This window comes from Mustela lutreola, chromosome 4 (genome assembly GCF_030435805.1).
Source record: "Mustela lutreola isolate mMusLut2 chromosome 4, mMusLut2.pri, whole genome shotgun sequence".
In the NCBI taxonomy this organism is placed as follows: Eukaryota; Metazoa; Chordata; class Mammalia; order Carnivora; family Mustelidae; genus Mustela; species Mustela lutreola.
In genome coordinates, this window is record NC_081293.1 from 36873423 (window position 1) to 36897683 (window position 24261).

Sequence of the window (24261 nt, forward strand, 5' to 3'; positions counted from 1 at the left end):
TTTAATAACTCACAAATAACATCAACTGATTCCATTCTAGGTACTGATTCATACTTATTTTTTATGGGAAAAAATGTACATACACAGGAATCAGTTGAATCGTACAGAAATGTATTTCCTTTGTTGGGAGGAATTTGGGAACAATTCTAGGACTAAAAAGTTTCATGAGAAGGCTAAGTTGGCTCTGGCTACTGATAGCACTGGAAGGTCTTAAGGGATAAAAAAATAATATCTTTGTATTTTCTAGCCTGTTTTTTTTTAATCAGACAGTCCCTTTGTTTTCAGGGTCATGTTATTAGTCACAGCCTTTATATGAACATGCCAAATGAGCCATGTTTATCTTTCTCAGAGGATACAGGTGACTCATTTCCCTCACCGTTATCCTTTGGAGAATATTTATAATCCCCAGAAGAGGAATAAATGACCTTCAGTGACCAACACCATCACAGTGACTATGTGATCAAGCAGGGTTGTATTAGATGCAGCATTTTTAAATTCAAGGGCTTGAGGCCTTGCAAGCCGTCCGACCTGTTGTAGCCAGTTGTCATGTACACACCTGCTCACCGTACAACATTGGTGAAGTTTCAGGACATGGACGAAAACTGTGGAGTCAAGTATAGGGCACTCCCTGGGGTGTGGTGCGCTTTCCCCTAGGATAAACAGGGAAGTAAACATTTTTCATCGAATTTGGTCTGAATTTTGTCACTTTCTGATAGACTTAGATATAGTCTCAGGAGGGTCACTCCTTCCTGTCTTCTAGAGGTTCTATCTACAGCCAGCAACTGTGTTAACTTGACAGGAGACATCAGGCTGATGACTGGTTCCGTCATGTACATTGGAGTCAGGCTCCGGTTTCAGCTTGACCAATACAAAATTATACTCCCCAAATACCCAGAGAACTTGCTCTTCTGATCTTGTTAGTGAGAACACTGGTACCAGCTTGTTCCACAGAAAGAATTTACGTGCTGCCCCTCCCCCCACCTCCCTTGCCATCAGTCTAGAAGGCCCAAAGAGACAGAGTAAGAGGGTGAAAAAACCCTGCCCTTGGTGTCAGGTGCCCCAAGCAGTGCTTCTTGGTGATCTTGGACATGTCATATTCCCCTAAACTTCTATTTCTCTGCAGTCTGTTCCAGCTTTAATTAATATTCTATAAACCTGGCAGTTGGCACAGTTCTGACACATTGTTAAACCTCTACAAAGTAGAGGGAGGCCAACCAAAATATCATCGTGGACGTGAAGCATTTGATTTCTCATCCACAGAGTTTCCTAAAGCCTAAAAACAGTACCAGATTGTGAAATGTGTCTGTGGTCTCTTTCCCTGGCCTTCCCTGCCTAGCACTGCCAGCCACAGTGTCCACTTTCCTTCCCTGCCAGCTGACTGCCGTAATTATTGCTATTGGTGCATGATCAAAACCATATAAAACATACAAGGTACATCCCAGTCCAGGTGATAACTAATTTAAATAAGGAGCTGATTCACTGTTCAAAAAGCACCCCAGAGCCCTGGGATTATAACGGTAAGAGAATGAAGTGAGGGGGCCGCGAAAAGCAAGTCAGCAGACCCTGTCCTAATTCCAGCTTTGCTACCTGTTCTCTGTGTGACTATGGACAAGTCGTTTCCTCTTTCCTCAGTGACCAAATCCATAGAATGAGCAGGACAGGCTTGATGCTGTAAAGGCCCATCATTCTCGGCTTTGCCGATGCAACACCACAGTCTTCTCGCAGTACCCTCAAGGCCCTTCTGTTAAACCCATTTATTATTGCTTTTGAAGCGCCGCTTGGGAGTGTTGTCAGTAACCACTTATCCTGCCAAGTGGGAATCATGCTGGGTGGCTTGCTGGCCTCTACTGGTCTCATCCTGGGCTCATTCGCCACCAATCTGAAGCATCTCTACCTCACTCTGGGAGTTCTGACAGGTAAGGGCACTTGGTACCCCTTATCTCGCCCCACCCCCATTCAATTTTTGTTAAGCACATCCACAGAACTGTAATCCATAAAATATTCATCTTGCTAGATGCACCGTTTAGCTGACCTTGTTTATGCTTACCTAACCTAGCAGTTAAAAGAGCTGGAAATCCAGCTGATTGTACTGCAGCTGGTACTGAAAATGTACCAGCTGCATGATAAAAGTAACTGCTGGCTTCCCCTTGGGCAGCAGAGCATGGTGAGATTCAGTACTCGGAAGCAATGAGTGATTAGCCAGGGCAACATATATTTTCAGCAGTGACCATTCTCCCAACATCTTTGCCAAGAACTAAAAATACTACCTCTGACGACCTGAGTCGGCCCTGCTTTATAGTGAAGATCACTGTCCAGTAAGTGGGGGTTTCTCTCAATGTCATGGAAGTACACTTTAGAGAATTACAATGAACCCTGCAGGAAGAAAAGAAATCCATGTGCATCCATAAATCAGATGCTAAGGGGACTGCTTGGCATCAAGGTGGGATCAGTTGGTGGCACTGGAGTGGCAATATGCCCCATCACTCAGAGCGACTTGGATTAGCACTAACTCACAGTCTGCGCACCGTGCCATAGCAGGTAGCGTGATCTGGCCAATAAAAGCCATAATCTCATAGTGATTTTATAAATCTGGCTCTGTCGGCTAAGAAAATGTGTCTAAAAGGCCCAGCTGCTAGGGTGTCCAGGCATCTCAGTTTATCAAGGAGGGCCCTGGTCGTAGCACTGAAAACCTCATCTCCAGGAAACCTACCAGTCCCGGCAAATCAGGATCATTGGTCACCCTGCAGTACGGATGGAAAAGGGAGCTGACGGTGGTTCTGTTTTTCCATTTGGATGCCATGAATTCCCAGGGGTTGACTCCCTTTTAGAATTTCTTGACTTAAAAGGAATTGAAGCTGAAAACCTTTCAGAGGCTTTCCCCTGACTTTAAGGACTATTTTCAAGTTACTCTATCTATATGCAAAATCCATGTATAAAGCTGGCATGACGTTTCCCAATCATGTGAAATTACCCTGGAATTTCACGGGGCCGTATATGCTGTTGAAACCCAAATTCCAGAGTAGTCCTGACGATCAGAGTTGTGTTTTCATAGGCCATGAAAAGTTGAGTTAATTCTCTGGATAACTTAAGATAAAAAGATTCGTTGATGGGGAGAATAAGTTTCTCTAGGTCAGCATTATCCTGATTTTCTAGTTAATTCAAATTCAGTTTTAAAGTTCTTCATTGCATTTTAAGAAGCCATATCCCTTGAGGGTTTCTTCCCAAGAAGAAAGTCATATATATGCTGTATTTTCCCAACTGTGGATGACTGGTTGGGGAAGACTCCCCTGCAGCTTGGTGTAGAAAATAGTTTTCAGAGGGTTTGACAGAAGGCCAGATTCTCCTTCATCCAAATAAATTTATTCTGAAATATTTTCTTTCATTGGCTGTTCATGGCGTGCCAGCACTCATGGACTTCTCTCCATCCTTAGGTCTTGGATTTGCACTCTGTTATTCTCCAGCGATTGCCATGGTCGGCAAGTATTTCAGCAGACGGAAAGCCCTGGCTTACGGGATCGCCATGTCCGGAAGCGGCATCGGCACCTTCATTCTGGCCCCGGTGGTTCAGCTCCTTATCGAACAGTTTTCCTGGCGGGGAGCCTTACTCATCCTCGGGGGCTTCGTTCTGAATCTCTGTGTTTGCGGTGCCTTGATGCGGCCCATTACCCTGAAAGAGGACCAGACGACTCCAGAGCGGAACCCCATCAGTAGAACTCAGAAACAAGACTTCAAGCGAGTGGCTCCCTGTTCCACTTTGACTAAAAAATGGGTGCAGACCTGCCTCTGTTGCTCTTTGCAGCAGGAATACAGTTTTTTACTGATGTCAGACTTTGTCGTGTTAGCCATCTCTGTTCTCTTTATGGCTTATGGCTGCAGTCCTCTCTTTGTGTACTTGGTACCTTACGCTGTGAGTGTTGGAGTGAGTCACCAGCAAGCCGCTTTCCTTATGTCCATACTCGGGGTGATTGACATTGTTGGCAATATCACATTCGGATGGCTAACTGACAGAAGGTAAAATCCTTTGAGACCACAGCTGGTTCCCTACCAGGGGGAAGTTTTCCATATCTGAAAGCAACATCCTTGCTTGTTCTTCCAGTGAGAGGTCGGCAAACATTTTCTGTAAAGGGCTAGAGAGTAAACATTTTTGGCTCTGTGGGTCATGTGATCACAGTTATTCAACTCTGCGGTCATAGCACAAACCAGCTGTAGACCCTATACAGACAAATGCAAGTGATGGTGCACCAGTAGGATTTTACTTATGGATACTGAAATTTTTAAATAATTTTTTTAAAGATTTTATTTATTTATTTGACAGACAGATCACAAGTAGGCAGAGAGGCAGGCAGAGAGAGAAAAGGGGAAGCAGGCTCTCTGCTCAGCAGGGAGCCTGATGCAGGGCTCTATCCCAGGACCTGAGCGGAAGTCAGAGGCTTAACCCGCTGAGCCTCCCAGGTGCCCCCGGATACTGAACTTTTAATTTCTCATATAATTTTTATGTATCAAAATAATCGTGTTCTTTTTATTTTTTTCCAGCCCACTCAAAAATAGAAAACCATTCTTAGTTCATAGAGAGTGCAAAAACCAGGTAGTGGGGTGGATTTGGCCATAGTTGCCCAAACGCTGTTCTAGATGGTTTGGGAGAGTGGATAAGTCTAAGTGGCCGAAACCTGTGGTAACTACAAGTTCTGGTGACAAATTTAATTTCATCCCAAGCCAAGTCTGTCCTCAGGCTGGGTGTTGTGGTTTTAGTTATTTTTTAATGACCCCAGAGGCTGGCTGGCAATGGAGAGAGGAGCAGAACTCAGTCCAGGCAGAAAGACCGGGGCAATAATCATGCATGATCTCTAGGCACATATTTGTGTTTGACAATTCAAAGAGCAAATACTTTCATTATAATTTTAAGTTTGGGAATCACAGTTGTCAGAAATCCACTAAGTGGTTTCTTCAGCTAATGCTTATCTACTAGGATTGAAGAGAGCAAGATCCTCCTCTTCTCCTAAACGGACTCTTCACACTTGAGCTATGAAGTGGGAGAGCAATGATCCTGTATTATGTCTTTGGTAATTAACCAGGGCTCCACTGCCGTTCTCCTGGGCTATGAATATTTAAAATTAATTCCAAAAATGTAGTGGGTAAGGAAAAGAGCAGAGAGCAGGGGCATATGCCTGGACAATCAACTCAACAAAGAAGTAGCCCAGTGTAGGTTTGATAGAGGTGTATGAAGTCAGAGATACGTGAGACATAAGTTCTTGCACTGACTCTGCCCCCTTATTATCCCTGTGAGCTAGGGAAAATCACTAACCCTCAGATCCTTAAGGGTCTTCATCGGCAAAACAGGCCAGTGCAATATTTTTCTATTAACCCTTAGCATTTTGTGAGATGGTAGGTTGAAAACTGTTTGTAAAGTATAAACTGCTGGTGCTGATATTATACTGAGTCTTTGTAATAATGATGGTATCAATGCCATTTGGTAACAATGATGAGTTTGGAGCTAGAGAGGGAAAGTGTAATGGAAGTACCACTGGGGAGGGCTCAAAATAAGACTTGGTCCTCGTACAAGACCTTCATAGTCTTTGGTAAAGCATTTTAATGTCTTCATATGCTAGCTTCTCCCTTTTATATGCTGGGGTTTTTAAAATATTTTATTTATTCATTTGACAGAGAGACACAGTGAGAGGGAAAACAAGCAAGGGGAGAGGAAGAGGGGAAAGGTCCCGATGCAGGGCTTGATCGCAGGACCCAGGGATCATGACTTGAGCCAAAGGCAGACTCCTGACCAACTGAGCCACCTAGGAGCCCAGGTGCCCCTATGCTGGGTTTTTGAGCATATATGACGTACCACATACCAGTGGATATCCTATTTGAAAACATCTAGTAGGATAGGCTACTAGGAAATGTTAGCTTCCTGATACTGTACCTGTTATTTTAGAACTATCCTTAGAGTAACCCTAACAAGATTGGTAACAGTCCCATTTTATAGCTAAAGAAATTGAGATTAGAAGTGAGCCATTAGGAGGTATAGAGTTGGATTCAAAATTCCCATCTTTCTAACTTCAGAGGGTATGCTACTTTCTGCCATACCATGTTTCCTGGGAAGATGCATTCTGTGTCTCCGTATACCAGAAAGAATGATAGGCAGACAACATAGATAACCATGGGAAGCCTTCTCTATAAGTAACAACGATGCTTATTGCTGGGGGCGGGGGGCATGGTTCTAAAGCTCTCGGATAGAACCCGTGCATACTACCCTCATTCTCGATCTTCAAATCCACAGGTGCCTGAAGAATTACCGGTATGTCTGCTACCTCTTTGCCGTGGGACTAGATGGGCTCTGCTATCTCTGCCTCCCAATGCTTCAGAGCTTTCCCCTGCTCGTGCCTTTCTCTTGTACCTTTGGCTACTTTGATGGTGCCTACGTGACTCTGATCCCTGTAGTGACTGCAGAAATAGTGGGGACCACTTCTTTGTCCTCAGCGCTCGGTGTGGTATACTTCCTTCATGCAGTGCCATACCTGGTGAGCCCGCCCATTGCAGGTAAGTTTCCGGAGAGATCCCCCAACCACCTCTTCTGTTTGTCATACCAATGTGAAAACAGTGAACTCATGCATAGACAATGAGGATTAGAAAATAAGTTGGGAAGAGTGAAAGAGAAAGGGATTCAAGAGCCATCAGAATATCATGGTCTTACTTATATCCTTGTTTTATAACTTTCTTCCAGCCAATGGAGACCTTAGCCAACTTGAAAAGAAAAAATCCAAAATTAGGGTCCTGATTCCCTTCCACACTAATGACGGGAGTAATGGAATGGAGCAGCTGTTCAAAACTTGTAAACAAGTCAGGCACATGTAGAGGGAAGTTTAGAGGGAGTACAGGGTTCCACTTGGGGATAGCAGGCAGTGAGGCTGAAATGGTAAGTGAGCATGTCACAGTGGAGTGCCTGGAGTGCCAGCCAAAGGAGCCAAAAGGGCCCTATATTCTTCAGAGACTCTGGATAATATTATGGGTTTTGTGTAAAGGGGTAATATGGTAGAGAGTATATTTTAGAAACTGGGACCTAGCAATTGACCTGGTAATTAGGGGAGGAGCAGTTAGGATTCCATTCTAATAGTTCAGAATCAAACTGATAGAGACCTACATTCGGGCTGCTGCAGCAGAAATAGAAATGAGCTCTTAGGGCAAAGAGGAAGTATTGGGGGGAAAAATCAACTGAATTTAGCATGTGGGAGTGAGGGAGGAGAAAACACAAAGATAACTTAGAAAATAATGGCATGGTTGAAAGAAATAAGGAAGCTGGAAAAAATGGCTTTGCCAGAAAAAACAATGAATTAAAAGTTTAGAAATATTCAGATATCTGAAATACCCAATAAAATGTCCAACAGAGCTGTTTAAAGATGAAATCTGAGCTTTAGAGGGAGGCCAGATTTGGATTTAAAGATTTGGGGATTATCAGATTAAGCATCTAGAATGGTTTGTGAACCGTCAAATGCTATAGAAATTTAAAGCATGATTGAACAAGTGATTTGACAACTATTTATTGCTTGTGTGCACCAGCATTTCTGTTGGCACTACTATGGCAACAAACAGGTCAGAGTCCCTCCCTCCTTCCCGGAGAATGTGGTCTAGACCAGTGTCTCTCAAAATGGAAGTTCTGGGACCCCCTGCGTCCAAACCCCTTGGGGCCCTTGTAACAAAACACAGATTCCTTGATCCTCCTTTGTGATCTGAATCTTTCCAGGAATCTACATTCTGAATCAGCTTTCTTGTAAAGCTCACGCACAGTAAAGATTGAGAATAATTGGTTCTTTTTTTATTTTTTTGTTTTTTATTTTTTATTTTTTTAAAAAAGATTTTATTTATTTTATTTGACAGAGAGAGAGATCACAAGTAGGCAGAGAGGCAGGCAGAGACAGAGGGGGAAACAGGCTCCCTGCTGAGCAGAGAGCCCGATGTGGGGCTCGATCCCAGGACACTGAGATCATGACCTGAGCCGAAGGCAGCGGCTTAATCCACTGAACCACCCAGGCACCCCAGTTGGTTCTTTTTTTAAAAGAGCTTTTTTATTTATTAGAGAGTGAGTGCGCAAGCCCAAGGATAGGGTGAGGGGCAGGAGGAGAAGCAGACTCCCCACTGAACAGGGAACCTGATGCAGGGCTTGATCCTGGGACTCCTGGACCTTGACCTGCACCAAAGGTGGCCCCTTAACCTACTGAGCCATCCAGGTGCCCCGCAAATAATTGGTTCTGATTTTATCACCTGCCTAAACTAAAACTAAGAGAGTGAAGGTCTCTGAAAATAGGCAAAAAAGAAACGAGCCAAACATGTGCTTAGAAGAAAGGAAGGGAATTTTTGAAGAAGGCAGGATTTCTGCTTTAACTGATATTGTGAATAAAAAGTTTTGAATTATTTCCAAACTCTAGTGATTGCTAAAGAAGCACACTGGGGGGCAATCTGGTTGCTTCAGAGCTGTGGATAAAATATCCTGGTCAGTTTAAACTGGTGATATTGGGCTACATGTTTAATGCTTCATTTTGGGACGTGCCCCAAAATGTTTTTTGGGGGGTCATTTTGGAGGCAGTTTCCCAAAGTGTCCCCACATCCTCCCTCCATAGCCAATTTTTGTGTTCACCAACCTTTAGGAGCAGTATAATTCTGTAATTCTTTTAAAAAGTCACAGTGCATCAATGAAATTGGAATTCCTAGATCTTTTTTCAATCTGTGGCCTTCCTTTGGCAAATCAGACATTATACTTATTGTCAGGCATTGGAGAATCTTACCATTTATTTAATTACCTTTAAAATGACAACTCAGTCTCTTCTGTTTGGTGCTACCGAAATATATGCATAAGTAAATCCCACAATAACTAAAATATTTGAGATACTGTGAATTGTAGGAAACTTTGTGGGGCTTATAACAATTTCTCCATAACATTTTTTAAGAGATTATTTATTTATTTATTTGTTTATTTGACAGAGAGAGAGATCACAAGTAGGCAGAGAGGCAGGCAGAGAGAGGGGGAAGCAGGCTGCCCGCCGAACAGAGAGCCCGATACAGGGCTTGATCCCAGGACCCTGGGATCTTGACCTGAGCTGAAGGCAGAGGCTTTAACCAACTGAACCACCCAGGCGCCCCTCGACATAACATTTTTGACTAATGAATTGAAGTGGGTGAAAGGTAAAATCATATGCCTTCCCAGTGGATTTAAGTTTAGAGCACTTTTTTAAAAGATTTGTTTTATTTATTTTAGAAAGAGAGAGAGAGAACATGAGAGGAAGGAGGGGGAGAGGGAGAGAATCTTCAAGAAGACTCCTCACTGAATGCAGAGCCTGATGTGGGGCTTACCCCCATGACCCTGAGATTGTGACCTGACAAAACCAACTGAGTCACCCAGGCACCCCAATTTAGAGGAATTTTTTTTTAACTTTTTAATCAGAAAATAATTGCCTGCCGAGGTCTAATTTGACCCCATTGATTCTCTGATCCTTGTGGCCCATGTTTTGCATATCATATACCTGGTCCTCCTCAAAATTTTGAGGTGGAATAGCTATTGATATTAATTTGTTGCAAGAAGAAATAAAGGGGGAAAGAAAAACCCATGATTGCAAAATGATACCCGGTGATACGAGGTGCAGTTTGCATTGGCAACTTCTATGGTGGCCCAAAGGTCTGATTTCAAACTGCCCAGGGTACAGTGACTGGATCCAACTGAAAATTTGAATTCTGCTTTATCCAGAAGCATGTTATGTTACTCAGGATAGACAGTATGTGGGTACTGGGAATACTACTAACATTCGGTACAATTATACAACAAACATAAATGATCCCGACTCAGTAATTTGAATGACACTATTTTTTTAAAGATTTTAAAAGATTTTAAAGATTTTTTAAAGATCTTTTTAAAGATTTTTTAAAAGATTTTTTTATTTGACAGAGAGAGATCACAAGTAGGCAGAGAGGCAGGCAGAGAGAGAGGAAGGGAAGCAAGCTCCCCGCTGAGCAGAGAGCCCAATGTGGGGCTCGATCTGAGGACCCTGGGATCATGACCTGAGCCACCCAGGCACCCCTGAATGACACTATTTTTATCTTTTCTTCCATACTTGCTGGTATTAATAATAATATTTGTTGTGTGATCTCCAAGTACTTGGACACTGCTCCAAGTACTTTACAGAACAACAATCTGTTTTATGTGTTTTCCTAGAAAACAGAATGCAGTTTTCAGTTGCTGCACAATATTTTTAGATCAGCTTTGTGTGTCAAAACTATGATGGTGGTGCTAGCAACCTAGTGTTTATTATCATTAGAAAGCATTAGATTTGGGAGCACGTAAATAATTGGATTTTACACTCAACAATGTAATTTTGTGTTTGCTTATTACAGGATGGCTTGTCGATACGACTGGCAGCTACACGGCGGCATTTCTTCTCTGTGGATTTTCAATGATATTCAGTTCGGTGTTGCTTGGCTTTGCTAGACTCGTAAAGAAGAGGAAAAAAACCCAGCTGCAGTTCCTTGCCAAGGAATCGGATCCCAAGCTGCAGCTATGGACCAATAGATCGGTGGCTTACTCTGTAGCAAGAGAGTTAGATCACAAAGATGATCAGTGTGTGGCTCTGACAGTGCCTGGTTCCAACCCCACATGACCCATGGCCTTGAGCCTGGGAATCTTCAGGGCTGAGAGAGGTGGGACCACTGGACTGCACGTGTCTCGGAAACATTTAATTTTGGCAGAGACATTGCCTTCCGAGGAAATTATTGTTATTATTTTATTAACGTTTATAGGGGAAATACCAAATAACAAAGCAAGTTGGACTGGCTCAGAGTTTCCTCATTTGTGATTTGTATTCACAGTCGAACTTGTACCTTTCAGGCAATGAGCATCACTCTATGGAGAATGTTAGGACGGAGCTGCTATAATTCGCTGTAACTGGGGGTAATTTCGAAGCATGACCAAAGCAGATGACATTGGAAAGCTTTGTTGCCAACTCTGCCCCTCTGTCTGACTCCCTCAGAATGGAAACGGAAACAATGGCATGTTAGATGTGCTCACTTGATGCTTTCTTGGAGAAAGGGGTCTGTATTAATCACTGCCTTTTGCAGAATCTAAAGCGTTCTTCAACAACTCCGTGTAAAGCCCTAGTGACATCTTCACCTCCCACCTCCACAGAAGGCTTCTTCCTAAGGCTGAGCCCCTCCGCTCTGATTAGGCACCACATCTGTTAATATAATACTGAATTTAACAGAATACAGCAAGTCACAAGGGTGATTTCTAAATCTTACCTGACATGTTAACACCAACACTTCTCTCCCCCTTTTTTTCTTTAGAAACAAAGCTTTTATTTGAATTGTACACACAGTCCTGCCAGGAACTGAAAGTGTTGGCAGAATTCCAGCTGGGCAGGAATTGAATTCTTGAATCAGCAGGTCTCTGATGGGAGGTTTTTTTTTTTCAGATCAGACATTTCGGTTCATCATTACCCAAAACAGAAACTTGGGAGGTTAGCCTGAAAAATATTCTAAAGGTGAGATTCCTTTCTCCCTGGGTTAAGTTTTTATCTTTTTATGGATAATCATTAGAAACTTGATTCTAACTTGGGCCTCTTCACCTGAGTGAGAAGGCTTTAGGGATTCGGCTGAGCATCCCAGTGCTCATTAATTAGAGCTTTGGTCGGGGGAGAGGGAAGAGAAGCTTAAGAAGGCTAATGCTGTGACACTTTATAGTTCATAGAACTTGTTTATGTACCTTTGCTCATTGGATTAGAATAATTTACTCATTCTCAAGTACTCTGTTTTCCTACAGTTTGGAGTAATTTCTTACTTTTCAGAGGGAGGACATGGGAAAGAAGAGAAAGGCCAGATCTGCTGGCTTGTCTCCAACCATTTGCATCCCCAAATTGTGTCATACCTGTAAATTAGAAGCAAGTTACACCGTTGAAGGGGGATTTTAACTATGGAAAAATTTAAAATCTGAGCCTCAAAGAAATATTTTGACCCCGAAGTCCATTTTATCCATTGTCCCTCCAGAGGCCTGCACTGAGGAAGATCTTAGGTTGACTAGGCATGTTCAGCAAGTCTTTGCCTATAACTGGATTACTTCATGAAATTACATATTAATACATTGCTTTCAGAATGAAATACTGCCTTGATTTAATGGAAGAAAGCTGTAGTATTTCATAGTTGTTTTCCAAAGATAAATTTGAATGTTGCCTGTTATCTGTTTTACTTAGTTTAAGGCTGTAGTTTTTTTTTTGTTTGTTTTTGTTTTAAGATTTTATTTATTTACTTGACAGAGAGAGATCACAAGTAGGCAGAGAGGCAGGCAGAGAAAGATGAGGAAGCAGGCTCCCTGCAGAGCAGAGAGCCCGATGCGGGGCTCGATCCCAGGACCCTGAGATCACGACCCGAGCCGAAGGCAACGGCTTAACCCACTGAGCCACCCAGGCGCCCCAAGACTGTAGTTTTGAACCCATTTACTTTGTCACTTGCAATTTAAAAACAAGATTTGGAAAATATCTGTAAAAAAGTCAAAGTTAAATGAACTTATGTGTGTTTGGAGTACCACTTTACACTAAATGTCATTTCTTGAATCTTCAAGCCTAAAGATTTTTTGAAATATAGTTATAAATATTCTTATACATACTTTTTCCTGGTGATCACAGTAAAATTTTGTTTATCCAGCTCTGCAATATAATTTCTCTAAAGTATTATAAGTATTCATGAAAAATGAGTATAGAAACCAGAGCTTTTAAAATTTTATATAAAATAATTCAGATATTTTACTTTATACATGCATAAATTTATATTTTAATTCCCTTTTGGAGCAACATTTTTAGAAAACCAGCAAGGAAAATGTAGATTTTTAGAGTCTATCATTGTCTGACTTCACAAAATGTTACTGTTAAGGTTCCATGTGCCTATACTGTTTATTTCAAAAGGGAGGAATTTGTGGAATGAGGTATTTTGTGGAATCAAGAACAAGATTGTGGTGTGATGATTCAACATCTTAAATATTACTTTATATCACTTCAAGTTCTACTTTGAAATTGATAGAAAAGCAAAGAAACTAACTTCTATAGATACATTGTACCATTGGGCCTTCTTTTCAGATTGAGATTTTACTAATAGATCGGATATTTATGCTAATATTTTCTTATTTCAAAAGCATAATAAAGTGAATTTATATTTGTGTTTGGAAAAATATTTTTTTTTCCTGTACATGGGCTTGGATTGAATGGTGAATGGGCTTGTCTGAATTATGCTAAAATGTAGCTAGCATATAAAGATGTGGTAAACAATCAAATAATTTACAAAAGCCAAACCCATTTATTGAGTACTTCCAATGCATTAGCTACTGTGCTAAGTACTTCCTACATATTGTCTTATTTAATTCCCATAATAACCTATATTATCACCATTTGATAAATGTGGAAACTGAGGCATCAAGTGGCCACTGCATTCCTCTGGCTCCAGTGAAATCCTGTAAAGCTAGGAAGCTGTGTATGGCTGGAACCTGCCTTGGGTTTTCTTCTTATGTGTGTTCAAAAAGCCATTTGGAAACAGACCCTCCTTTGGAAAGATAAAATCCTTCGGATTATGCTTCCTCTCCCAGTTCGTATAAATGGGAAGATTCTAGAATGGAAATTTCCAAGAGTTTTCCCAAGAGTCTGGTTCTATCAAGACCATCACTTCCAGCTAAGTGGTTTAATTTGCTTTTTATTGATCCAGGCCTCTCTTTGGGGGCATTTATGTATGTATAGCAGGGAGAAGGTTGGGAAGCACACTTTGTCTCAAAAGAGAGTTCTTTCTTCTGCATTACCAGAATCATGCTTTCTCAGCCAAGAATTGAATTTTTTTTCTAAGTGCCTGTACCATTGCCCAGTGGTGACAAAGATGGTAATGTCTATCTGGCACTCACCTTCCTGGTCTTGATTCTAATTCTGAAATTGCTTATTGAATTGAAATAGTGTGAACTCAAGGTAGATAGCTGAGTTTTCCTTCTCATACTTCAAAGTTTGAGTCTTTATTTTTTTCTAACTCCACCAAACAATAGATTTTAAAAGATTTTTTTTAAGGGATTTTATTTATTTCTTTGATGGAGAGAACGAGTATGGGGGGGGAGGGGCAGAGGGAGAAGGAGAAGCAGACTCTCCACTCAGCAGGGAACCCAAAGCAGGACTGAATCCCAGGACTCTAAGATCACGATCTGAGCCCAAGGCAGATGCTTAACCAACTGAGCCCCCGGGTACTCCAAACAATAGATTTTTATAACTGTTGCCAGAGCAGCTACCAGTGAGAGATGACTGGGATTTGGTTCCATAACACAGAGAAATATTTGAGAGAGGGAATCTAGAAATATTCAATCACAATAAAAAGACTAACGTTTAAAATAAAACATTTTATTATGGAAATTTTCAAATGTACAAAAATGTACAGTAAAATGAACTTGACATAACCATCCCATAACATCTACAATTATCTACCTTTACCCTCTCCCTTGATGAAGCTGACAGGACATGTCTTCCTTCAGCTGTCAAGGAATAACCGAACCTGGCAAGAATAATTTATTCACGCAAGCAGAGGGTACAGGCGGCTGGTATCACTTGTTAAAGAACCACATCATTAGGAAGCTGATTGGGTCCCCTTTCTTTCTGTGGACTTTGGGTGTCTGAATTACAAGTTGCAACTCTTCCTTCTTCTCTCCCCAGGCCTGATGTGATTTATCTTCCTCTAGCTTAAGAAGGTGTCAAATAAGTGAAAAGTGCTTTTGAATTCTGGAAAAGAGTGATGATTATTACATTCATTCTTCTTCTTTTTTTTTTTTCCTAAAAGATTTTATTTATTCATTTGACAGACAGAGATCACAAGTAGGCAGAGAGGCAGGCAGAGAGAGAGAGAGAGGGAAGCAGGCTCCCTGCTGAGCAGAGAGTCCGATGCGGGGCTCGATCCCAGGACTCTGGGATCATGACCTGAGCCGAAGGCAGAGGCCTTAACCCACTGAGCCACCCAGGCACCCCCATTCATTATTATTCTTAATTATTTAAGTGTCAGGGGTTCTTTGTGGAGTCTGGACCTAGGATTGGTCTAAAATTAAATAAAAAGCATGTTATTTTTAAGGAGTTAATGTGTAATCGACTTAAGATATAAAGTGGCATTAAAAGACATTAAAATTAACATTTTGAAATTAATTTTAATTAATAATTAAATAATAATAAGTTAATTAGAATTAATTTAAAATTAACATTATAAAATTCTTTCTTTTGCGATGGCAAGTTAGGTCTTTTCCCACTGACACAATGGTTCAAGAATGAGAAGCCCCAGTCCTAGCAATGGTGAAGACATATATATTCTCATTCCCAAAGTACTTGTTTCTACAACAGGGACCTGAGCAGAGTCTGGGTGTGGTTCAGGGTGGGGAAGAAGATATGAAGGAGGCAAAGGGATATGTGGTTACCTGAGATTCCAGCAGACTCTGAAAGAGCCTCTGGATCTAAATTTGCCAGCCCCTGCTCAGGCAGGGGTGGAAGAATTTGGACATCTGACTTCAGTTTCAACGTTCAGCCGTCGAGGAGAGCCTATTTTAGAATCATAAGTTACAGGTCTGGTATGAGCCTTCAGTACCAACCCTGGTCTCCAAGGTCAATCAGGGTGTAGCTCCTGCCTAACTTACAGACTTGATGTTGGGCTGCACTCTTGCTGCCAGTGACCTTCTCGGTAGGTTCCCCGGGTCATTTTTGCCTATGTTGATCCTTCAGTGTGCTCACTTCTCAACTTTTGGGGTACAATTTAAACATCACTTTCTAGACAGCCCGTCTGTAACCACTGCCCCATCTAAATTCTATATCACCACTATCACGACACACATAACATTCTCATAACATTCCGTTCTTTTCCTTTAAAGAATATATTTTAGTTATAATTAATATTCATGTGTGCATTTACTTAAAATGTCGTCTCCTCCACAAAACCACAAGCTTTCTGAGGCTAGGGATCATACTGACTCTTCACTAGTCAGTCCAGTGCCTAAAATATAGCAGGCACTGGACAAATACTTGGTGTGTAAATGAATGAATGAAGAAACTGCTAATGAGAATTTAACACACCTAGAACTGGGGCTGATTGAAGGGTTGGGTGTGCTTGAAGTTGCTCTTGGCCCCAGAATGGATACACTATGTTAGATAATTATAATCTGTGGGCCTAAATAAAACACCTGGTGAGATGTGTCCCAGGATTAGTAGGAGCTTCAGAGCACTGAGTGGCACTCAGGTTTGGAAAAGCAAATAAAGGTAGCAAAGAGAAGAGTTGGTAGAAATAAAGTAAATAACTAAAACTTTTAATTGAGGCCTGAAACTAAAAATGGTATGACTGTGTTCAACCCAAACAGGCTTAATTAGAAAGCTCTGTTGTGCTCAGACTGAGTAGAAGGCCTAGGGGTGGGGGCTTACACAGGGAGCCCTGGGACGTTAGGAAGAGGTGGAACACCTGTGTCTCATGCATGAAAAATGGGATTTCAGGTACAGGCAGCACACAAGCTGCTTTTACTTTGCAGGAAAACTACACCACTATTTGGCCAGGAGCAGAAGTCCCTGACTGGAGTCTTCTGCACAGTCCTAGGCTGGCCTCAAACTCAAAGGGCATTACTGAAAATTAGCATGCTTGTAAACATTTTTAAGAGTTAATGGGAGGGTTTAGTCAATTAATGACTATCTTTAAAGCACCTCATCAGCATCTGATATCGTTTTTATGGTAGGGAATTAAAAATTCCTAGCACCTTCCATGATTTCAAGTTAATTGCCTAATTGGTAAATTGAAACCATCACCATGGGAACAGTACCATGAAGTTGTTAAATGCTGACCTGAAGCTAAGGGCTCTGCGTACTATGGAGGTTAGGAGAGGAGGAATTCATTAAGGGCTGGAGAAATTGGAGGCCATTCCAAGGAATTCAGGTATGGGGCTGAATGGGTTGGAATCAGCCCCTACTCTTTCTAGGGGAAGAAGCTGGGAGTAGGGGAAAGGGAAGTGGGACAGCCACTTTATGTGGCTACCTGAGGTTCCAGCAGATACCCAAGGCCAGTGGAGCACTAAACACTAGTTAAACACGAATAATTGTGTTTAATGATGAGGGGATCCATAGGGTATCTGGAACTTTGGGTATTGCTAAGATCTGGGGTTGTATTTGGTGTCTATAATTTGAAAACAGGAATTTTCAGAGAATGGGTTTATACCTCAATATTCATTTCTCAACTCTAAAAAGGAACCATTTAGGGGCGCCTGGCTGGCTCAGTTGAAAGACAACGCCACTCTTGATCTTGGGTTGTGAATTTGAGTACCAAGTTGGGTGTAGAGATTACTTAAATAAGTAAAACTTTAAAAGAAACCCAAATAGATAAAAAAGAATCATTTGTAAGTTTTCTCTCTTAAAGGGTCCAGAGCTTCAGGTAGTTTTTTGTTTTGTTTTATTTTGCTTTAAATTGACACGTTATACAGCACTGCCATCTGCTGGAATTAATGAGACCACCTCCCAAAATTTGGTGACTTCTAATTATAGTTCAAATGGACAATGGTGCCTTAGAATAAACATTGAAGTTTGTGATTGTTTCTTTCCCGTTCAGCCTCCAGTTCCTGCTCATTACCCACCCACGTTTATCCTCCTCTTCTTGCAGTACAAATATAGGAATAAAGATGCTGTGTTGTGTTTTTCACCATTTTGATTGCCTAGGTCAGTTTTCTATGTGGAGTATCAAAGTTAATATGAATGATGGTTTTGATTGACTTAATTAAGGATAACCATTGGTAAAATTTAACATAAATTTTTTTTGAGCCTTTTGCCTTCCTTAGGAATCCAGATTGCCATCCTGGGTTCCCTTCCTAGTCCCTACTAATGTTAATTGATTTGATTTGAGTTAATAAAGGGTTAAATTAAAGTATGAGACACAGACTCTTAAACACGTATGAGAAAGTCAAATTTTGAGAAATGTTGAAACCAAGTAATCTAAAGGAGTGTATTCTGTGTCAATTTGGAAACATATATAAAACATCATGTTTATTACATTGTATACAAATTGCGAGACAGTGATCGGATTTCCTTTAAAAATGTGTAATTCCGGGGTGCCTGGGTGGCTCAGAGGGTTAAGCCTTTGCCTTCAGCTCGGGTCATGATCTCAGGGTCCTGGGATGGAGCCCCGCATCGGACTCTCTGCTCAGCGAGGAGCCTGCTTCCCCCTCTCTCTCTGTCTGCCTCTCTGCCTACTTGTGATCTGTCAAATAAATAAATAAAATAAAATCTTTTTTTAAAAAATGTGTAATTCCTTCGAAACTGTGAAGGAATACTATTTGTGTCTACCAACAATTGCCTTCAGAGGGAAGTATATTGTCTTAAAAGGAAAGAGCTTTTTGTTGAACTAAGCATCTTGATGAATGTGGCTACGCATCTTGGATCTGTGGGTGAGAGTGAGGGTGACTTACAACTGAAATGCTCTTTAAGGACAATGGAGGCATTTTCAGAGGGAGAAGAGAGGAAGGGAAGATGTGAGGCCCAGAATCATGACAAGAGGCAGGAACATGAAGAAGTAGTTGAGGGTGTTTCCTCCTTTACTTCTCTCTCAGTCCCTCTCTCACTTTTCTTTCCTTCTTTCCCACCCTCTCCTTTCCCGCCTCCTTTCATTCATAAAAAAAGGGGGATTATATGATATTAAGTTGTGTTTTTTTTTTTCAAAAGATTTTATTTATTTATTTGCCAGAGAGACTCAGCGAGAGAGGGAACACAAGGAGAGGGAGTGGGAGAGAGAGAAGGAGAAACGGGCTTCCCCCGCCCTGCGAGCAGGGAGCCCGATGCGGGGCTCGATCCCAGGACCCCGGGATCATGACCTGAGCCGAAGGCAGACGCCCAACAGCTGAGCCACCCAGGCACCCCTATGATATTAAGTCTTAAGTAATAGATTCTTCCCTCTGAAACCTCAATAAAGGGTTTTTATGTACAAATCATCTGCAAGTAGTTTTTGTTTTTTGTGTTTGTTTTGATGAGATTGAAGCATAAGGTTGCTGGAGTTCATGAGATATGGAGAAGGGAAAGCATGTGAAGAGAGGTGAAGCTATTCTTTTTTTTTTTTTTAATTTTTTATTTTTTATAAACATATATTTTTATCCCTAGGGGTACAGGTCTGTGAATCACCAGGTTTACACACTTCACAGCACTCACCAAAGCACATACCCTCCCCAATGTCCATAATCCCACCCCCTTAAGTGAAGCTATTCTTAACACTAAATTAATGTTCAGTGGAATTAGGGTTCAGAGCCATTTTACAAAGTCCACAGCTTAAAGGCCCGAGGCAAATCCAGACTATCTTAAAGGACTATTAACTTATGACAACACTCTCCTTCCTTGCATTCTTGTGCTGCCTTCCACATTGGGAGAAGGTTCTGATTCCCTTTAGCGTGGGAGACATAGTTCTTCTCCCAAGGACAAAGGACTGGGTGTCTTGGCTTCTACTTGTTTATTGGTTCTTCAGCCTTCCAACGTGGGTTTACTTCCTTTCCTAGGGAATTTATTCCAAATTTCTGTTTTCCAACATTCAACTCCTCCAACTCTCCCTTAAATTGAGTTCCTTGATTTCTTTCTTTCTTTCTTTCTTTTTTAAGGTTTTATGTATTTGACCGAGATCACGAGTGGGCAGAGAGGCAGGCAGAGAGAGAGGTGGAAGCAGGCTCCCCACTGAGCAGAGAGCCCGATGTGGGACTTGATCCCAGGACCCTGAGATCATGACCTGAGCCAAAGGCAGAAGCTTTAACCCACTGAGCCACCCAGGCACCCTGAGTTCCTTGTTTCTTAAGCCATTCTCTCCAGGGGTTTCAGAGCAGCTTTTAATCCCAGCATCAAAGACAGCTAAGGAGGACAACGAATTCTTTTTCACAATTCTTTCTAGGGAATTTGGGGACTCTATGTAAAACAGTGTTGGGTGACCTATGATTGTGGAATGTCTAAGCTTGGTATGATCCTCTGTAACATTGTCCCCAGGATCTCTGTAAAGATTGGTCCTATCTTCCCGCATCCCTCATTCCAAATTTTAAGAATACTTTGAAAATACTATAGAGAGGTTAGATGTTAGATTCTAGAATAAGACATCTAGGGTTTGAGTCCCCTTTCCACCTTTTCTCAGCTATGTGATCTTGGGCTTACTTAATTTCTTCAAATTTCAGTTTATTCACATGCAAAGGAAAGAACAAAATGCTTTTCTATAGGGATTTCATGAGGATTTTGTAAGTTTAATACACGTAATGTACTTAGAACAGTACCTGGTACCTAGCGCATTCGGTGTGAGCATTTGTATGGTTATTCGTGTGTCACCAGCATCTACAGATGTGGCCAAACTAGAATTCCCCTTTTCTTAGGGCTTTCCTGCACTTTACTGGTTAGTTAGAGATGTGTAGAGGGGAAAGTCCTCCACAGGCTGACTTCTGAACTCTTGTGTGTTCATCTCTTTCTTTACCCTTACTCTGTTTTACCCCGGATGTAGGAATGGAAGAAGCTTAGACAGAAATGGCTTTCTCTGAAGGAAAGACTAGTATGTTCAATGTCTTCAATGTTCAGTTCAAGTGACAGCAATCCATGCTTGAACTTCATAGTTTATCTGTGAGGTACCTATGTCCTCTCATGAGCTATGGCTTTCCCAAACCTTACACATCTCCCCTTCATTATCTCATTGATTATTCTGTCTAGATGCCACCATGAAAGGGGATATTGAGAATTCTAGTTCATCACTTATAGAGACATAGGTTCAGAGCAATTATGGGAATATACACATGGCATTTCTGTGCATGTTTCTAGTAATTATATGTTGTTTTTTAAAATTCAGTTATAGTGAAATACAACAAAAGCTTAATGAAAGTTTATTTTAGTAAATATGAAACTGCCAGAGAAGGTGAGAGTTTTGTTTGGGCTCAGATGAGATGTATATGGCTTGACCACAGGAAAAGAGGAGACTATAGAGGAGAAGAAAGCACATCTCAATGATTCTGAGAACCTTGGCTAAGAAGAGAAGTGGAGGCGCACAATAGGCTTAGTCCTGGGAGAGGAATGGGGAAGCAGAGAAGAGGCAGTGTCAGAGCAGAAAGTTACATGATAAAATGTGTGGCCATTAAATATAAAATAGCTCTGGGGCACCTGGGTGGCTCAGTGAGTTAAGTGTCTGCTTTGGTTTAGGTCAGGTTCTAGGACTGAGCCCCGCATTTGGCTCCGTGTTCAGTGGGGAGCCTGCTTCTCCCTCTCTCTTTGCCCCTCCCCCTTTTGTGCTCCCTCTGTCAAATAGGTGAATGAAATCTTTAAAAAAACAAAAACAAAAACAAGAGGTAATTATTTAAAAAATAAATAAAATAGCTCTGTTGTTTTGTGGGGAGGGGTAGAGCAAGTAAGTTCAGGTTTGGGGGAGGATGCTATCCCAACCTGCAGTGGGTGCCTGTGGTGTGCTTATAATGCTATTGATCTATTTAATGTAGACTTTATTGATTTTCTGCTATGTTAAGAGAGGATTTAATTACTGAATTTAAAGAACTCCTATTCTAATTCCCCCCAACTTTGACAGTTATGACTCAATTCTTAGTTACTTTATCAGTTTTATAATTTATAATAATATATTTAAACTTTTTTTATTCTTCCATCAAGCTATAACTCAATCTCTTGACTTCCCTTTTTACAAGAAGTCTTTTTTTTTTTTTTAATTTCTACCCTCCCTTAACCTCTTTCCCCTTTTCTTTTCCAACTCAAATATTACAAGGTGGAAAGATTATGTTCTGTTCTTCAACCATATTACCGATCCAAAAAGTCGAAAAACAATAGATGGCATTTGATATTAGGTGAACATGATTTACCCTACAGTCAATTAGAGTCATCTAATTGCATTTCTTTCACTGGGCGAGTTATTTTTACCTCCAAAGGTAGACAGAGATATAGGACTGTATACGATGAATTCATTAGGGAAACATCTGTTGGAAAAAATGGATCGGAGCAAGGAGAGGCTAGGAGAGCCATCAGATTGCGATTCAGGTCTCACTCCAAGTGCTGGAGAAAGAGGAGAAAAGTTGGGTGGAAGCATCTTAGAGTAAAGGATAGGGTTTTTTTTAGTTTTTATTTTTAAGTAATCTTGACAACATGAGGCTCAAACTCATGACCCTGAGATTGAGTTGCATGTTCCACCAACTGAGCTAGGCAGGTGCCCCAGAGTACAGTATAGATTTGAGTAAAACTTGGCAAGGGTGATGGGGAATCCTTGAGCCTAGGTCACCTGTCAGAGGAGTTGTACATCTCCTAGGTCAGGGCCTGAGTTAGTGTCCCTGCCATGCTGGGAAGAATGGTCTCAATGCAAACACAATGATGGATGTCAATATTTAGCAGATGGGAACCTCAGTCAGTATAATCCTTGTAGCTGGAGATCTGAGAGGTGATTCTCATGGCCACCACCCCTAGGGTTATAATGTTATTGTCCCTGAACTACTCAAAGGATTCTTTTTTTTTTTTTTTTAAATATTTTATTTATTTATTTGATAGAGAGAGATCACAAGTAGGCAGAGAGTCAGGCAGAGAGAGAGGGAAGAAGCAGCCTCCCTGCCGAGCAGAGAGCCCGATGTGGGGCTCGATCCCATGACCCTGAGATCATGACCTGAGCTGAAGGCAGAGGCTTTAACCCACTGAGCCACCCAGGCGCCCCTACTCAAAGGATTCTAATTGTCGGTCAAATTAATTCTCATTTCTTCGAATCCACCAATTATACAAAAGCATGGTACATTTTAATTTATTTTATATTTCTGTTGTGTTCTTTAATCTCAACAATAAGCACAGTCCATAAAAGAACCACTCTTGGGCCTGCTTGTGTCATGGTTGATGTCATTTAGGCATAGTCACATCATGGCCAAACTATCAATTAAATTTTCATTGGTATAAGGAATGTTATTGATTATAGGTAGGAACTGTCAAACAGTGACGAGTACTACTGAACCAGGAGCAAGAAGAAATTATAGTCCATAAAGCAGATGAGAGATCTTAAGTGATGTCACCAGTCTAGGTCCCAACTTTCTTACTGATGTATTTGGTTAGAGCCGGGTCCTTCTGATTCTAAAGTTCCGTGTGGGTCTATATGGTTTTTCTTGAACTGAGCTTATGTGCATCTTGGACTTCTAGAAAAGAATACTGACTGCTTATATTGCCCTTGAAAGTCGAGCAGATAGCATGTAATCAACTGCTAAATCAGCTCTGCACGCAGAGAGGACAGAGAGTATGTTTAAAAGGTCTATTACTCTGAAGCCAGTTTTCCTGCCAGCTGACCCACTTGTTGGAAGACTCATCTTTGCTTTCATGAGACTGGTAGCATAGCTTTAGTGCCAACAAAATAGCTTCCAAAAGGCTGTGAAAGAGGCACTTCTGTTTTCTTGAAGGGGCAAATTACCTGAAGGGCAATTACAACCACTCCATATTTTTTGGTTTGTCTAATAGGCAAAGAAATAAACTCAGGCCTGATATCCTGGACTTTATCAGGCCACATGATGAGTTTATCTAACTATTCTGATTTGGACCCATTTCACAGGTTTTGAGTCAATTGGTAAGGCAGGCTTTCAGAGGTGGGGACAGGATACTATGCAATTCAATTCAGGCAACTTTTGTTAGATTTATTATATACCAAGCACTGTGTTACATACTGAGAGATTCAAATAAAAACAAGATACTTGAGGAATTTAGGATCCCCTGACTTAAGCCTATTAGCCTAATTAATTTTATTTTGTTTATATTTTCCATATTGTAGACCAGAGGCTCTCAAACTTTGCAGCACAATAGTTTCACCTAAGGAACTTAAAAATCACAATGCTGGGTGCCTAGGTGGCTCAGTCAGTTAACATCTGACTTTGGCTTGGGTCATGATCTCAGGGTCCTGGGATTGAACCCTGAGGCTGGCCCACGTGGAGTCTGCTTGTCCCTTTTGCAGTCCCTATCTTGTGGCCATTCCCCCTGCTCATACTGTCTCTCTCTCAAAGTAAATAAATAAATAAATATATATATTTTTTAATCGGAATTCCAATTTAGTCAGCCTCTGAGGTGGGACCCAGACACCAGTGTTTTGTTTTGTTTTAACTTCTCAGGTGATTCCAAAGTGTAATGTGAAATCCGAGGAGCAATACTATAGACTCTTACCTGAAGAACAGAAACATCATTACTTGAGAGCTTGTTTAAAGTTCAGAATCTTGGGCCCTCTGTGAAATCTAAAGAATCAAAATCTACCTGTTAA

General features: G+C 41.2%; 1 protein-coding gene across 6 annotated transcripts in view; it reads left to right on the plus strand.

Moving 5' to 3' along the window:
- The window catches only part of SLC16A12 (solute carrier family 16 member 12), a 76414-nt gene extending 63233 nt beyond the window's left edge, over positions 1 to 13181 (plus strand). For 5 of the 6 annotated variants that reach the window (XM_059169517.1, XM_059169513.1, XM_059169515.1 and 2 more), the window contains 4 exons: positions 1773 to 1916; positions 3432 to 4011; positions 6275 to 6534; positions 10375 to 11131. In XM_059169517.1, the coding sequence (XP_059025500.1) occupies positions 1773 to 1916; positions 3432 to 4011; positions 6275 to 6534; positions 10375 to 10637 (1247 nt within the window). In that variant the 3' untranslated portion in view covers positions 10638 to 11131. Of the gene's footprint in view, positions 1 to 1772; positions 1917 to 3431; positions 4012 to 6274; positions 6535 to 10374; positions 11132 to 11447 lie in introns of those variants that run through there. The other variant, XM_059169518.1, reaches the window with a different exon arrangement.
- Positions 13182 to 24261: the final 11080 nt, after the last annotated feature.